The 17,245-nt window shown below is 47.1% G+C and overlaps 1 protein-coding gene across 3 annotated transcripts; it reads left to right on the top strand.

Annotated features, from left to right (window-relative positions):
- Nucleotides 1–2,309: 2,309 nt before the first annotated feature.
- DDO (D-aspartate oxidase) lies at nt 2,310–12,593 on the top strand. 3 transcript variants are annotated; one of them, XM_048297916.1, is made up of 6 exons: nt 2,310–2,455; nt 4,792–4,898; nt 6,651–6,858; nt 7,054–7,162; nt 7,974–8,150; nt 10,666–12,593. In XM_048297916.1, the coding sequence occupies exons 3-6, from the start codon at nt 6,687–6,689 to the stop codon at nt 11,231–11,233; spliced, it is 1,026 nt and encodes a 341-aa protein (XP_048153873.1). In that variant the 5' UTR covers nt 2,310–2,455; nt 4,792–4,898; nt 6,651–6,686; the 3' UTR covers nt 11,234–12,593. The 3 variants fall into 3 exon arrangements, with proteins under 3 accessions (XP_048153873.1, XP_048153875.1, XP_048153874.1); XM_048297918.1 differs by lacking the exons at nt 2,310–2,455; nt 4,792–4,898 and adding an exon at nt 5,239–5,323; XM_048297917.1 differs by lacking the exons at nt 2,310–2,455; nt 4,792–4,898 and adding an exon at nt 6,012–6,145.
- Nucleotides 12,594–17,245: the final 4,652 nt, after the last annotated feature.

The following is a 17,245-nucleotide window of genomic DNA, read 5'->3' as shown; positions in this document are numbered from 1 at the left end:
ATCAATCTGAGAAAAATCAAGCCTAAGAAGCATATACCTCAAATGGGGAAATATCCTTTTTGGTATGACTGCTATATAAAAAGTGATTGCAGATTCCAGTTTCTGGAGAAAACAAGCTCTTTCAAAAAAATTACTAACCTAGATTTATGAATAAGCAGAAGTAATGGGGAATATCTCATTTAGTAACTCTTCTGTCTCTGCATTCCTGGCTAGCATACAAGCATGGATACTGCTTGGGTATTTGTTGCAGATAAGTAGGATCCATCTATGGAATGCTCATAGGCATTTAGTTATTAACATTGCCTCATAATCTTCCACATGGAGATGAACAGACTTGCACTGGAGTAAGAAAAAAACAGCATCAAGGGGAGATTTTTATAAAGATTCTCTCCACAGTCTCATTGCCAGTGATGAGATTTAGAAGTGGTTTTGACTGAGGGAATCATGAACATAGCGAAACAACCAGGGATAAATGGGCTATCTCTCAGTAAATATTTTCACAAAGCTTTTCAACAGGAATGTCATCACTGCTGGTTTCTTCCTCATAGAGAGATAATTCCCCGGAACTAAGTAAATAGCATGGGACAACAGCAAAATGAGGCACAGCTGAAACTTCTTGCTGATACAGTAACTTGCCATGGACACTGATGCTTGACTTGAACAGGTTAAAGAAGTGCCAGATAAATGGTTCGTGTCATTCACAAGATCTGAAACAGGTCAGCACTGCTGTGTTCAGAGAGGTCATTTCTGCCTGTCATTATGGCTCTGTTCAGGAGAGCACACAAAGCAAAGGGAATGCTAAGGAAAAAGGAAACACTTCTTAAGCACTGCTCGAGCTGGGTTGGTGGTGTGCTGGGATGCTGCTGCCAGTCATGGTTCAGGAAGAGCTCCAAGTACAATCAGGGCTGTGTTTGTTCTGTGCCAGAAGGCTGGCAGTCTCTCCCCAAACACCCAAATCATGACCTGCACTTTACCAAATACAATGTGTTCACCTTTGCAAAATACTTTAGGCCATAGAAGATTTTTTTTCAATGACATTACTATTAGATTTGGTATCCCAAACCAGCTTGAATTTCCTGCATCCTCTTCTCAGGAAAAACACACCGGGAATTCCCTGAAACATTCAGACTTGTGCAAACATCTGTCACAAAATGTTTTGATCCAAATCATTCAAATTTGGCAAAGTTCTAAGAAATGAGCAGTAGAATCTCAGGAGGAGAAGTAGCAGGCAGTTTTAATCTTAGCTGGAACTGCAACCTCCATTTATATTTGTAGATTTCTATATGTGAAAGGATCCTCTCCAAAGCTATTGCAAATACCCTACAATGACTTCGAATAGTGCTCGTTTTACAATCAATACAGCAAGCCCATCAACAATTTAATTTCTAAACAAGCAAACCTCTGTGCCTCTGCTGCCTTCCCTGTCTTAATCCCGTGTTTTCAGAACACTCAGAAAAATCAAGCCATACTATAATTTGGGAGAATTATGTCTAGTTCCTTTCACCGTTGAAGGGAAAATCCTTTTTAAAAATACGTATCTTTAAAATCAGTGATGTGTAATGTATCATGGCTTTAGTTTTAAGAGCACGGCTAGACTGGGAGGCAAGAACAGTCCAACGTGTGTGCTGCGCGCTGTTGCTGTTCATACAGATACCCTTTGGATGGCTTGCTGGTCTGAATTTAAATGGTTACAGCGAAAAGGCACCTGCTTGGAAGATCCATTGCAAACACTGTTCGACAGGGCTGGAGGGGAGTGGTCGGCAAACACTGTCCTGCTGAGTGTTCAGGGACGAATGCTCAGGCTGTCAAATATTAGCCAAAATATCCTGCCAACGGCAAATACCCTGGAGGCAATAAACCGGGGTATATGGCGTGCAATTTCATTCTAGCGATCCTGCAGAGAGGTTTGTTTTTGACAAACTCGTGTTTTTCTGCTGAAAACAGCCCTGCCCGGCCGCGCTCATTAGGGATTTGCGGTCTGGCAGGAGGAGCCCGTTCGTTCCTCACCGACCTGTGATGGCTGGAGTTCCCCTCCTGGCCGCTCGCGCGATTGCTCAAGCGCTGCGGCGATCCTCAGGCAGCTCCAGAAACACTCAGAACATAACTGCCTGTGAGGGAGGGTAAAGGACAATGTATTCCCTGCAGTACAGCGGGTCCACTTGGGCCTCCCCTGGAGGGAATATCAAGGGGAAAGTTCTGGCAGCCGGCGTTGGGTCTGGCCCCGGCAGAGCCAACGCGCGGCCGCGGGCGCTCCGGGAGCGCTGCCAGCGCCGGAGGCGGCCTGGGCACAAACAGCTCCTTCATCCAGCGGGGCGCCGAGCCGGGCCCCGGGAGCGCCCCGGGACGGGGGGTGCGGCAGCCCCCGCGCTGCCCCGGCACGGCGCTCCGGCCGCTGCCCCGCGCTTCCCGGGAGGCCGGCTCTTCCAGGCGGAACCGGGGGTCTCCTCCTCACCAGGTATCGCCTGCTACCCCCGCTTGGGTTGTTTCTAGACCGTACCTCTAGGTGAAGAAGTAAATGTTGGACGCCGGAGCCCTTTTGCGGCCGAGGGCCGGGGAAGCACCCGCAGTGGCTGCGTGGGGAATTCCCGCGGGCAGATCCCATTTCCCGGAGCCGGGGCAGGGAGGGCTCAGCCCACACACCAGGGCAGGAGGGGTGAACCGCAGGGCTGAGCTGGAGGGAAGGTGCAGGATCGGAGCTTCTCCCTGCTCCCCCTCTCCCCGGCCCTGCGGGGAGCGAGGATCGCAGAGCGCCCGTTTGGGAGGAAAGCGAGCATCGCTCGGTGTTTAGGTGCCCTTGGTGAAGGCGGCTCTTGCAGGTAGCTGATGCAGGGGTAACCATCATCACTTCGAAGGTGTGTCCCGCGCTTGCAAACAATCCACCTGAAGGAGGGGCTGAGGCCTCCTGGTAGCCCCGGGGTCCCCTCTGACAGTGGCTTTCTGTGGTGGCCTGTGAGTCCTGCTTTCTGGCAGCAGTGCTGTGTGTGCAGAAAGGCTGAGGGGATCCCAAGGAGCCTCTAGAGTCCTTTGTTCGGTGAAGAAAGATCATCCTCGCCTTTCTTCTGCAGCACTTCCTAAATCTCACAGGGCAGCCCAAAGAGCAGAAAAGGGACCAGGCCAGAGTCAAAAGGCCAAAATCAGGAGCTCCTCCTCAGCAAACACCTACAAATGGATCAGTCTTTGCCTGGAAAAACTCCCCTCTGGGGTCATTTGAAGGGAAGTAACACCAGGGGTGCTTGTAAACTGGGGAAGTGATTAAAGAAAAGTGATCAACAAAAAAATTGAAGGGAAAAATTGTTCCACAGCAGGCACTGACAGGGACAGCGAGTGCACCTGCCCTGGTGGATGAGGAGCCGCTCCAGCAGCTCAGAAAGGCTTGAGCCTTTGCTCCCCAGTACCACAGCCTTCAAGCAATTCAAAATAGTGTTTCAGCACTTACTTATGATGAGAGTTAGTCTGAAAAAAAAAAAACAAACCAAGGGCTTCAAATATATCAGGTTTTGGTTTCCTCTAGTTACTTCCTGTTCTGGCTTTTCTGGTCAACAGTTCAGCTGGGCTTTTTCCACTGTTTATTTGGGTGTGTAAATACGCTTATTTTCGTAAGCCAGCCAGGTTGCAACACAAGCTAAGGGCATCCAGCCTGCTGTGACCGTGGGCTGCAGCTGCAGCTGGCAGTGGATATGCACGTTCCTCTGTGTGTGCATGTGTGCGTGCTGGGGAACAGTGTATTTATCCATATTGGTCATGTTACCCGCTGCCAGAATGACATGATGTGAGAGATGAAGGTTAGTGGCACATAGTGGTGACATACAGCTATTTGAGGCAAGAAAGAATAAAGACCCCCTTGTGTCACATGAGGCTGACATTGTGTCCTCAGCTGTGGGAGTTGGGAGGTGAAGTTGCATCACAAAATATCTCAGTATTTTAAAAAATAATTCATTCTGGCCTGGGAGAAGCAGGAGGGTGGCAGGGACATGAAACCTACATCAGGCAACTGGTGTCCTCATTGCTGGGGAATTACAGCTCCAGGTGACTCTCTCTGGCTTCTGTCCTGTGCTTTGGACACTATGAAGGGACACAGAGCTAAACAGTACCTGACACCATTCACCTTCCTCCCCAACAGCTACTGCAATTGATCTGCCTTTTAAATGCTGATTTTTGCAAAATGCTCTGGCCTGACTGAGAGGATGAGAAGTGTCACCCCTGCTGGGACTAAGCTGGGTTGCCACATCAGCTAAAAATAGTTTCTCCTTCTGTACCCCTTCCCAGCAAGATGCAGGCAGGTCATGCTGCCAGGGCAGAGCCATAGGTGGGCCTTGCACTCATAGTGGGGTCAGTGGCTCTGCAAAGCCCGAGCTGCACTCGCTCATAAGAGCCGTGTGTAGACTCTGCTTTGCACTCAGCTAATTTTTGGCGTGAAAGCTTGATGTGCTCCTGGACAGCAGCAGTAGGTGCAGGAAAAACAGTGCATTGAACCTGTCATGGCCTTCTGAGCAGCTCCCACAGGCTCCAGCACTGTCAGCAGCCCCTTCCTGCCCTCTCTGGATTTTGCAGCATAGGGATCAGTTAATGTCAAACTGGCTCATCTGCAAAAATCCCATCTGAACTGGGTAGACTTGTGAAACCTGAATCTCCACCAAGCCACAGCTCCCCTTTCTTCCCCAGGGACAGGGAGGTCAGTCAGGAAATTCGATCTCCATCGTGGTCCAAGGGCTTCAGCGAAGGAGAGTTGTGAGGGACAACTGAAAGCACATCTCTGGCAGGTGGATAATGTACCCATTGCATATGTTCCAGGGCAGCTGCAAAAGCAGGACTGTGCTTGTCCATGGACTGCTGGGAGGCTCGCTGGGCACTCTGAGAGCCACACGCCATTTCCACAGCTGCCAATTCTGAGTGAAAAGGTTTGTTCATAAAAAAGTGTTTAGATACCTTTCTCAGTGCCAATTTTCCTAAGTAATTACAGGATTATTACCCAATTTCTTGTTACTAATATTCTTCCTTTCTTTCCCCTTCCCCTTCTCCCAGCATTTTTCCAGTCTGGGTTTCCAGGTGTCAGCCATGAAGGCCAGCAGTTCTGGTCCAGGGTCCGTTTCCCCCCTACTGTGTCCTCTTTCTCCACTGTGTGGGCACTTCTGTAGTCAGCTTGTGAAAGAAGATGTGATAATTAACAGAAAGAAACTTAAGCGTTGCCCTGAGAGGAATAAGACAGGTTGTAACAACCCTTGGCTGTGATGCAGAAGGAATGCAGTGACAGGCAACAGTGCCTGCTGCTCTTTCCCTTCTTACATAGCAGAGACATCAAATTTTAAGTAGTAAAACCTCAGGGGTAAGTGAGAAGCTGTGTGAACAGTTATGAGCAAGGATCTCATAAATAAACCTGACCTATCATAATTCTGCATGGTCTCTCTTGCCTAAATTTACATCAAAGATGTCAAAAGCCGCAGGCAGATGGTAAATAAGCCTGTCATTATAAGTGCAGGCACTGGTTTCCAGTAAAAGTTCTCAGAAAGCAATTAGCAAGGCTGGATTTCTACAGTCACTGATAAGCAAGCCTCACAGGAGAAACCAGAACCATCAGGGCACAAAACTAAAGGTCTGTCTCACTCAGTATCCTCTCTGAGAGTGAATGTTGTAGCTATTCCAGGAAAAAATTAGTCATAGGCAGAGGAGATTCTCTCCCTACATCCTTGGTCAGATTTCGGCAGTAACCCATTGAAGGGGTCCCTGAGCCACCTGGTTCAAAGCTGCTAAAGGATTTATCACCTCTGAGGTTGCCCAGTCTCTCTCTTTTTGGGCCCATTTAGTCCTGGCTTTGGGGAGTTTGCAAGGTGCACTGAGCTGCGTGGTTCAGTTCTGCTTCGTGCCTTCACCAGTGTAAGACCTGAGCTGGCCATGGCCAGGAACACAGGCTGGCACCTCACTGGGATGGGCAACCAGGTGATTGTCAACCAAGAGCTGTGTGCCACTCCCCATGACAGGTGCCAGCTCTGAAACTTGCCCAGGACAGGGGAAAATAGAGACACTGCAGTTCCTGGAGTAGCAATCAGCAGATGAAGATTCTGAGGAGTGGACCACCATGTGCTGCTGAGAGAGCGTGGTGGCCTTGGATGCCCACGAATCTGTCCAAGGCAGTGGGTCATGCTGGCAGGTACAAGGACCAATGAACTGGAGACCTCCAGTGTGATTTGCTTCTGCTGCCCAGGCAGTGACAGTCCTGCTGTCACTGCTAGAGATCCCAATAGTCAAGTAACCTTTTTGCTTATGGTGCCAAAAAGCCAGTTTCAGGTGTCAGTTTCTATTGTGTCAGGTGCCTTTTGCACCTGACACAATAGAAAACTAGATGGGTGCCTCACTCCCTCAGGTTTTATTGTGGAAACCTTCTCCAAACCAGCCCAAACACCAGTGGTGCACATGCAGATCACTCTCTGGTGCTGAGGATGAGGTAGTGGCTGTTGAAATACTTCTCAAAACTTTGTTGTCATATCAAAGGCTGATGATTTTTTTAATCCTCACCATAGTCCTGGTTGTATGCAGCAGTTGGCCTTCAATCAGTTGTCAGGGAGGGGGGTTATGTTACATCTCGTGTGGGTGTTTCATAGCCTGATACTCGCCCTGGATAATAGTGACATGTGATATGTTGTTTCCAAATGCAGGTAGCAACCTCTCTCCTCTGTCTCTGCATCCTGGAGATGGCCTCACCCAAGGTCGCTGTGGTGGGGGCAGGAGTCATCGGCCTGTCCACAGCGCTGTGCATCACAGAGACTTGTCCCAGCTGCTCCGTGACGGTCCTTTCGGACCAGTTCAGCCCCAACACAACGAGTGATGTGGCAGCTGGGATGCTCATCCCTCACACCTACCCAGGTTTGTTTAATTCAGGGCAGCACTGCCCATGGCACCTCATGCAGCTGTGTCCAGGTGTGGAATGATGTGTAGAGGCTCAGGAAGAAAAGTGCCTTGACCTGTGTTCCCTGTCTGTCCCGTATCCTTGACACTCATTTGTATTCTTCTCTTCGTTGCATTATTCCTCTCTGCACGTTTGGTTTTGTTCACATGCAGACACACCAATCCACAGGCAGAAGCAGTGGTTCAAAGAGACCTTCACTTACCTTTTTACCATCAGCAACTCAGCCGAGGCATCAGAGGCTGGCATTCACCTGGTCTCTGGGTAAGAACAGCCCCCAGGGCAACTTTTGGTACATTTGTGCTGTGTTCTGGAGCAGGCAGACAGGTTTTCCTTGCTAGAATTCAGGGATATTCCCTTCAAGGAATAGCTTTTATGTCCATATTCCCAAGAAACTGCATTGTAGCTGCTCCCCTATTATGTACTTTTAGGCAAAAGTCAGGCATAGGTATGCACAGAAAGCCCACTCAAGTCTGAACAGCATCAAATATCTTTTAACTACTGATGTTTTCCACACTGTCACCCACCAGTTGTTTGCAGCAGGGGTCATCTTCATAGGGATGGGACTGCAGCATCCTCCAGCTTCAGCAGCTAGGTACAGGGATTCAGTTGTGGGCTGTGTGTTGCGGGTATTTTATGCTGCCTATGACATACACAGAAATTTGCCTCTTGGGAGTATTGAGACTGAACACTCTGTAGCTTTGTGGATACCCAAGGAATGGTGAACAGGTGTGCAAGTGACCCCACTAGGTCCAGCCAGGTGTCTGCAGTTGTGGTGGGGACACTGCTTGAGGGAACTCTGTACATACACTATTGCTGGAAGGGCCCTTTGCAGTTTATTTACCCTGGTGTGCTACCCTTAAGCTCAGCTATGCCAACCCCCTGCCTGTTTGCCCAGACAGGTACTGCAGGAGCAGGCAGCAATGTTTCCCCATTGCTGTTAACCTTGCAGAACTGGACTGATGGGAGGAAACAGGTTCCTGAGCTCCTGGGTTTGTGCTAAGATTGCCATGACACATAACATGGCGGAGCATTAGCAGTGAAGTTTTCCGTCTTTTCCTCTGTCTCTTTTTAGGTGGCAGGTCTTTAAAAGCACTCCCAAGGAAGAGTTACCTTTCTGGTCAGATATTGTGCTGGGATTTCGACCAATGTCCGAAGCAGAACTCCAAAAGTTCCCGCAGCACCGATTTGGTCAGGCCTTTACAACACTGAAATGTGACTGTCCACCATACCTGCTGTGGCTGGAGAAAAGGTTGGTTTTGCTGAAGGCTGGACATGCAGGGGGAAACCCTGGCAGAAGGACTGGAGGCAAGACAGGATCTCCTTGAGAGCCTTAGATTTGAGCAAAACTGGAAAAAGGCTGGTTTTCACTGGGGAAAATACAACAAGCTCTTCTTTGGGGAGAAGTACAGGAAATAAATACCCAACTTTCCTAAAATGTGAAAGGCCCCATTTACGCAATGTCCCCTTTCTCCCAGTGTGTCTGTACAGTGGGGCTTGGAGTGTGAATGTCCCTGGGTATAGGACCAGCGTAGCCACAGGGGCCATGCTTGGCCAGCCAGACCTTGAAGGTACATCAGGAACCTGCCATGTTCTGAGAAAACATTTGGCTGCTCCACATTTGCCAAACTTCCCAAATAATATCCCTCTGTTTTTGAAGAGACATCCAGCCCCTGAGAGAATAAGCATGTCTACGAAGGTATCTTACTGTCAAGACTTTGCACTTACGAAGTAGCTGAACCAATTAATCTCAAATTTTTTCAAAAATTGGAGGAATTTCTTAATCCAATTAGGTGAAAAAAACCCCAAAACATTAAACAGCACCATTGTAACAAATCTCTTGAAAATATTTGGCTGCATAAGATGGGTGATGCACTCACTCTGAGGAGTTGTGGCTTCAGAGTTCATGCCTGGATTGACATCAAAGTTAGAAAATCTGCCAATTTCTAAGTTTTCCCCAAATACATGGATTTTGGAGAACTGTAGGAGAGACAGGATGCAGATCTAAAAAGGCTTTGACACCTGGGATAAGTTTTTAATCCAAATAAGTACCTCTAAAGTGAGCAAATGGCTGTATCTGCTTGAGAGAAAGCGATAGGCTGCAAGCTGATTTGGGGTTAAGTAAAGAGATGTGTACTGACAACAAGGGACAAATTGCCAGCTCAGCTGGTTACTGGATGCCTTTCATCACACTGCAAAATGTGAAAAAGCATTTCTTGTAGCAGCCAGGCGGGCTGGGGGTTCTCCTGTGGCACCAATGCCATGTGAGGTCTGTGCCATCTACTCGGTACACATGCTCTGTCATGTTTCATTGCCTAACTGAAGCAAATTTCTGCTGCAGGACAGCTAAGTTGTACAACCCATTTAGTATCTGCCATGTGATTTCTGCTCCCTCCTCGTTCCTGCTGTAGTCTTCTTATTTCTCAAAGGATGTAGTCTAATGAAGTGATCAAGCTCTTTTATTTTTTTCTTCTCCATGGTGATGAGAAGTGAGAGAATATTAAACATGTAACTAATTCTCAAACCCCTAGTGACCTGAGCAGTATTTATAGACCAGTCTCCTGGCAATCCACAAGGAAAATTGTTGTTGTGCTCACCTTGCTTTTCCAAAAATAGACTTCTGGAATTTTTTCCTGCTTAATTGCCTGAATTAGGAGTTTTCAACAGGTTTTTTCATTGGTGTATTTTTTATGGCATGATGACAGAGTACCAAATACAACACTTACGACCTCTCCCTACAAGTTGCCCAGCCACAGCTGCTGCACGAGGTCTCCCCTGTTCTTCCCAGCCAGCTTCAGTGCCCTGCTACATCAGGCCCCAGAGTATCAACTATGCCCTGGATTCTTGGCTAACTCACTGCTTTGTGGGAAACCACTGCCTTTATAGTGAGGTTGATGACTTTGCCAGCTCCTAGAATGTTGCAGAGGATGGGATTTTCCACTTAGTGCATCACAGACCTGTCTCCTGATTTGCTTATGCTAAAACCCCCAGTGAAAACCCCCAGCAACGAGATCCAGCTGACAGCGTGCAGTGACTCCATCTCATACCAGTGATTTTCCACAGGGAAGGGCTTCAAAATTCAGGCAAGTTCAGGAGAGGATTTGGCTTGAAATTGAGCTCAAAAGTGAACCTCAAGAAGAGGTGACTTTCACTGAAGAGCAGACATGCATGTTTAGTGCTCTGAGCCATCCTTGGTGACTCTGGCTGCTGCTCCAGAAGGTTATGGGTTCACTGGGGGTCCTGTGCCACATCTACTCAGCCTTAGTGCAGATCTTAGGGCTTGGCACATGGCACTAGATGGCTACGTGGCTCAGGAGGTGAGTTGGGAATGAATGTGACAGCACATAACAGGCACATTAAAAGGGGTGTACTACAATAGCTCTGCCACTAGCATGAGCAAGTTGGTAAATAAATTTGTTGTTTCCCAGCTTGCTTGGGTTGTTAAAGCTTGGTACTGTTACAGAAATGAATCGAGACCATGAGGACCTGAATGTTTGCCTAGGGTCTGATGCCAGACCCTTCTCTAAAACTGCTCAACTTGCTGTACTTTTTCCAGCCCAACCAGGCTAAAAAATACCTTTGGTCAAATCAGACAAATCACAAACAGAACCCCCATGGCATTTTCTTTTCTTTTTGTCCCATCTGTTGTTTGGTTCTGATCAGTATGTAAAGGCAAAGGCAACATATCTCATTTACTTAATGTTCATAATAATAGCAAAAGGGCTTAGGGGTTTCTTTTCTGCCTCATTTCTGGAGTCTTTTTGCAGGTTGAAAGCAACTGGCACCCAGATGTACACCAGGAAAGTAGCAGATCTGTGGGAGCTGCACAGCGAATATGACATTGTTGTCAACTGCACAGGCATGGGAGCCCACCAGCTGGTGGGGGACAAGCAGCTCTTCCCTGTCAGGGGACAAGTACTGAAGGTTCATGCTCCGTGGGTGAAACACTTCATCCGGGATGGGGATGGCTTAACTTACATCTACCCAGGGATGCACAGGGTGACACTGGGGGGAACCAGGGAAAAGGGGAGCTGGAGTCTCTCCCCTGACCCTGGCACTACTAGAGACATCTTTGACAGATGCTGCTCCCTTGAGCCCTCACTGCAGGGAGCTCACAATATCGAGGTGAAGGTGGGCCTGAGGCCATCCAGGCAGTGTGTGAGAGTGCAGAGAGAGGTTTTGAGCCAAGGAGGAGTTAAGCTCCCAGTGGTCCACAACTATGGGCATGGGGCAGGTGGCTTTTCAGTGCACAGGGGCACAGCCAATGAGGCTGCTCACCTGGTGGGAGAGTACATTTCTGCTCTGCAGGGCTCCTCATCGAGGGCCAAGCTTTGAATCCCAGAGGCTCCTTTTCCATTTACAGCTAGTGCTGCATCTCCTAGTAGCAGCTTGGGCTTTTACTCCATTACTGGATGGAAGGGAACTAAGTCAACAGCTTGTTGCAGTGCAGATGCTCAGTGGTATCTTCTGCCGCCTGGGAAAGACATGATGTGTTGATCCAAGTATTAGTCCAGCTGATCATCTCCTCCATCTGGCGTTGTTTCTGCCCTGGGTATTTGTCCTAGCCTCTTGTGAAGGAGAAGATAAGGTACATAAATACTCTTCACATAATAGGGATCAGATTGGTGTGGTATAATACAAATAACATCAATTTAGCATTTCTGCATCTTCATCTAAAGGGTAGCTGATGCAGTAGGCTCAGATTCAGTAAAAATCAGTTATCTCCGCTTGTACCAAATCTAATCTAGAATTGCCCTTGCTTCTGCCATTTTTCTAACAAATTTTATCATTGTCTGTATGATTTAGAAGGAAAAGAAAACCCCACACAGTGCTGCATTACAGTGCTTCAGGTCAGCTGTTACAGAAAGCAGTGTTAGTTCACTCTCACACACAGTGACCAGGCAAGTGTGATTTTAAGAGCAGGTCTGTTATACTGATCACTGCATTTGCTCACATTGCACCTCAGGGAACTTAGTTTCTCCTAATATTGCCCCACATGAGCTACAGTTTCGTGCATCTTCTCTTACACTTGTTTGCAAATCTCTTTTTTTTCCTTCAAGGCCCTCAGATTTTGCTCTCAGACACCAATGATTTTCCCCCAGCCCCTCCCCTCCTCCCCCACACAGCAACATTGATACGGCCTTTGTTCTACAGGAGAGGACCTTTCAGAGTGGGCTTGGGAATGCAACATCCCTTTTCTACTTAACAACACTGTCTGCTTTCCTTACAACATCTGATATTAATAAATTGGAGACAAACCAACAAGGATTATAACACCAGCATCAGTTTCATAGAAGAGCCATTTAAGACTAGATAAACACTCTAAAGAAAAATTTGTCTGTAACTGGACATGAGCAAGCTCCTCTGCTGTAAGAAAGCTGAGTCACCAGAGCCCAGACCCTCTCACTTCATGGCAGAGGCTCTGTTGGGCTTTACACTCCCATCAGCAGTTCAAGCCCTTTGATGTGTCTGAAGATAATCACTCCCTAAAATTGGATCTTACCGTCAAAGTACAGGTCTGACTCTGAGTGATTAAACGACTCATTAAATCTTAAATGGCTCACTTGAGAGTGTTATCATCCTTTTTTGTCTAGCTTTTTTGTCCATAGAGTTATAAAACCATTCAAAATCCTTCAATAATTTCAGTTATTAAAATTAACTGATAAATAAAGTTCTAATAATGGAGCAAAGATCATTTTTGTAGTGTTTCCTTTCATAAGCAAGGGATTTTCTTTAATTTGGGATGGCCTGACAGGGCCAAGAAAGGCCACATTCAGCCATGGCTGCCAACTCCTGCTGTTCTCAGGGGGGATGAGGACAGTTACCATTTGCAAGGGACAGCTGTCAGAAGAAACATAACCAAATTAAATTATAGGTCAATAAGCGCCTGGGACCAGCCTAAGCCAGCCCTGCCTTCAGCAGCCTTGTCCTCTTTTTCTAGGCTCTGAAGGCTAATTTTGCATTCCCCCCTTCGTCCCCCCCCATCTGTCCTTTCCAGTGGTATGAGAGGGCAGAGCTGCTGCTTTTGGCAGCAGTGTTGGCATAGGGCTTGTCAAACTGCAGCTTTGTCCTGAGCTAACACAGAACATAAAAATACATGGAAAAAGAACATAAGAATGGGCTCTTTTTTCTTAATCTTTATTTTAAGCTTAAAAATAGCAAACAGTGTAACTTATCCTGGAGCAAGAAACACTACTAATGCTAATAGGGTGATCATAGCCCCATAAGAAACCAAAGCTGTGCTTGTGCACGTCTTCTCTGCAGGGTGATGGCGTTTCTTCTAATCTACTGCTAAAAATTGTCTGGTTGATAAAGTGTCAGAATAGGTTCAGCTACAAAGCTCATCAGTCTGATGTCCTAGCTCTGCTCATGGCCAGCAGGGGGGACAGCCACTTCTGGTCTAGGGTCTTCCTCACCTGAGGGGTAGCTTAGTGTTTCAGATGATTTATCTTCCACACAGTTGTTGACTTGCTTCTAAAAACATGTATGGTGCTTCTGTATTCCCCAACATCCTGTGAAAACAGTTTCTGTAAAGGGAGAAACTTCTTTGTCCAGGAGCAGAGCTTGTTGCCTTCATCTTTGTCTTGAACCTGAAAAGATCATCTGATGCCCCTTTCCTGCATGTTATGAGAGGTAGTGACTCCATGGCCCATTCTCCATGGCCCTTTTTGAGTTTATAAAGTTCCACCATACTCCCTCTCAGACTTTCCTTTCCCACCTTGAAGAATCTTGGTTTACATAATACATAATTGTCTCACTTTCACAAGCCCTGATCCTCGTGGGGACATATCTGTTGGGGGGGACAGCACAGTAAAGCATAAGCTATCCAGGAGGTTCCTTCTCCAGGTGATAGAGCAGCCAGCAAGGAGAGGTGCTGTGCTGGACCCTGCTCTTGCCAACGAGGAGGGGCTGGTGTCCCAAGGGAAGACATTTCTCAGGGGTCAGTATTGGAGCTGGTGCTGTTTAAAATCTTTGTCAGTGACACGGACAGTGGGACTGAGTGCACCCTCAGTGAGTTTGCCAATGACACCAAGCTGAGGGGTGCAGTGGACACGCTGGAGGGTAGGGATGTCATCCAGAGGGACCTTGGCAGGTTTGAGAGGTGGGACTGTGCAAACCTTGTCAAGTTCAACAAGGCCAAGTGCAAGGTCCTGCACCTGGGTCAGGACAATCCCAAACAGAAATACAGGCTGGGTGGAGAATGGACTGAGAGCAGCCCTGAGGAGAAGGACCTGGGGGTGTTGGTTGAGGAGAGGCTCAACATGACCCAGCAATGTGCACTCGCAGCCCAGAGGGCCAACTGTGTCCTTGGCTACATCGAAGCAGCGTGACCAGCAGGTTAAGGGAGGTGATTCTGCCCCTCTGCTGTCGTGAGACCCCACCTGGAGTGCTGCATCCAGCCCTGGGGACCCCAACATAAGAAGAATGTGCACCTGCTGGAGTGAGTCCAGAGGAGGCCACGAAGATGGTCAGAGGGCTGGAGCACCTCTCCTATGTACATAGCCTGAGAGAGCTGCGGTTGTTCAGCCTGGAGAGGAGACAGCCCTGGGGAGACCTTACAGCACCTTCCAATACCTAAAGGGGGCTCACAAGAGATTTGGAGAGAGACTTTTTGCAAGGGCATGTAGTGATAGGAAAAGGAGGAATTGCTTTAAAATGAAAGAGGGTGAAATTAGATTAGAGATTCTTCACTATGAGGGTGGTGAGGCCCTGGCACAGGTTGTCTAGAGATTGTGGGTGCCTTATCCCTAGAAGCCTCCGAGGCCAGGTTAGATGGGGCTTTAAGCAATCTGGTCTAATAGAAGGTGTCCCTGCCCATGCCAGGAGGTGGAACTAGATGATCTCTAATGTCCCTTCCAACCCAAACTATTCTATGACTTTATGATCTCTCTTCCCTTCATAATATGTTAAAATGCTTTATAGTCATTAATAAGCATTTAAGTGGCAACCTAGCTCCAAGATACCTGTCCTGAGCGGTAGTAGCTGTTTCAGAGGCATTGTTGAGGCTGGACAGTGAGGCAGTCTTTCTCCCAGGTCAGACAGGTGTTTTTCTCTGCTGTTAGCTACACTGATTTTCATCTGCTGTTACTTTGAGCAAACTCATGAGATAGTTTTTGCAGCTCCTTGAGGCAGTTTGCATTTTACTACCTTGAATAAACTGGTACCACCAGCAGATCAGTCATTTGTCTGACTCATAGGTCTGTGGATGAATACTGGCCCCACCATGATTCCTCTAAGATGCACTTGGTTGCTTCTCTCCACTGTGAAGAATGGATGATTTATCCTTACCTCGTCTCTCCATCCTTTATGCAGTTGCTGACTCATGAGAGGGTCTTCCCTCTTGCCCCATGCCAGGATTAGCTTCTTAATGGGTCCTTGGTGACAGATGTTATTAAAGGCTTTCCAGAAGCTGAGCAGATCATACTGAGCAGATTGCTCTCATCTGCAGCCTCACAGTTTCCTCTGAAGCTGTCAGAAGGTGGTGGAGCACAGCTTCATAGGTTCTCACTGCAAAACTTTGCCAATTCTCCCCTCAGTCTGTGTCTCTCCTTGCAACTATTCTGTTACTATGGCTTTTGCTGTTTGCCTGCCACAGGTGTCAGATTTGGTGGCTTGCATTTCTCTAGATCCCTTACAGCACTTAAAAGAAGACAGTATCACATGCCATCCTCTTTTTTCTTCAGCCGTTTTAAGTAAAAGCTTATACACTGGCTCTTACAGTGCAGCAATTTCCATTAGCATTCCTTAAAAACCCACAAGTGAGTAGCATCTGCTTTTCATGAATTTGTTACTATCCCTTGCATCTACTTGTTCTAAAGCCTCATCTAATGACCCTTCAATCTGAGGCAGCTTCCCTGCATTATCCCTTTAACAAATGGTTCTGCTGTGGGAATTTCACTCAGCTTTTCTGCACTGAATGCAGGCACAAATAATCCGTTTAGCTGATGTGTTAGGATGTGTCTTCTCTCAAACTCCTTTGCTATCCTGACTGCACACCCTGGTCACCTGCAAAACCCTCCAGCAGGCTCCCTGCTTCTGCTAGGATAGAGGAGGCTTTTGTCTAGTAGCAAGTTTTTTCCTCAAAATATTTTTTTAGTCTTCCTTTCTGTTTCTGCTTTTAATCTGACAGAGTTCATGTCCTTTTCCTTATTTGGAGGAGATCTATTTTCGTTCTTTCCCATGTAACTTTTATCATGCTATTACAATGACTCAGTAATTATCATCCTTCTGAAATATGTCTGATATTTGAATACCCTTATATAAAAATTGAGGATTTTAAAGCTGTATCTTATTTTCACATTTATAGCAAATAGAAGCAAACATACATTCAGCCTGATTGCTCCATCTCCTGTGCCCCATTAAAAGGGGCTTTATTTGTCCAGATTACGCTTTGCTTTTCCTCCTTATTTGTGGTTATAAAGAGGTCAAAATTGCACCTCTAATGAAATGCCTTCATGGTCCCCTGCTCCTCTCTTCCTCCTCACTTCCTCCTCATTTCCCACAGTCTCTAGCTTGGAATTCCTTTTTAAATCTTACTCCTTCTCACAGAGGTTTTCTCCCTGGCTAAAGTCATGCCACACAAAGATTGAGCATTCTATTCAGAAACCTCATCTTTTTGTTCCAGAAGCTTTCAATTTGCCAAGAATAAGTCCTAATATTTTGGGAATAACCAAACATCCTTCCATTATGCTTCCCTAGGCATGGAAAATTTAAATAATCTAGAATATATCCTAGATACATAGTGATGCTGCCCAGTGCCAGCTATACACTCGCCCACAAAGGGGAATCACACTATTTCAGTGCCTTCAGGCCAGCTCACTGACACTGACTGCTTCCAGGCAGCTGAAGCCTGAAGTTTGTTGAGATGAGTCCTGTCTTGTTTCTGCTACCCAGCCCCGGGTGTCAGTCTCCAGCAATATTTCATCAGCCATCCCTGCGTTTCTGCTCCTCACCCAAGACTCTTGCCAGTAGCTGAAGCAAAGATGTGGCCTCTGTTACCTCTCCAGCTCCAGCTGAAGCTGAGCTGGCAGCTGAGGAATTTTCAAAATTCCATTTTGATCTTAAATCTCTCTGTGCTGCCGCATCAGCTCTGTAGTTTTAATCTGGAATCACAGAATAAGTGTCAGAGAAACACTCACACATGGGAGAGGATTAACAGTGGAAGGTTCATTAAACCTCCCTGACCTCCCCGTGCTGATGAAAGGTGTCCTTAAAGAAAGACTTAGCTGTCACCTGTGCAAAGCATTTTATCCCTGTGCTGTTCATTAAGCCCATGCGTGTCTGGACATAAGTTATCCAAACTTACATTGAGTATTTCCTTCTTATCCACACTTTCTGATCTACATT

Source organism: Corvus hawaiiensis, chromosome 3 (genome assembly GCF_020740725.1).
Source record: "Corvus hawaiiensis isolate bCorHaw1 chromosome 3, bCorHaw1.pri.cur, whole genome shotgun sequence".
In the NCBI taxonomy this organism is placed as follows: domain Eukaryota; kingdom Metazoa; phylum Chordata; class Aves; order Passeriformes; family Corvidae; genus Corvus; species Corvus hawaiiensis.
Note: the sequence above shows the minus strand (reverse complement) of the source record. Positions and strands in the feature narration are given on the sequence as shown.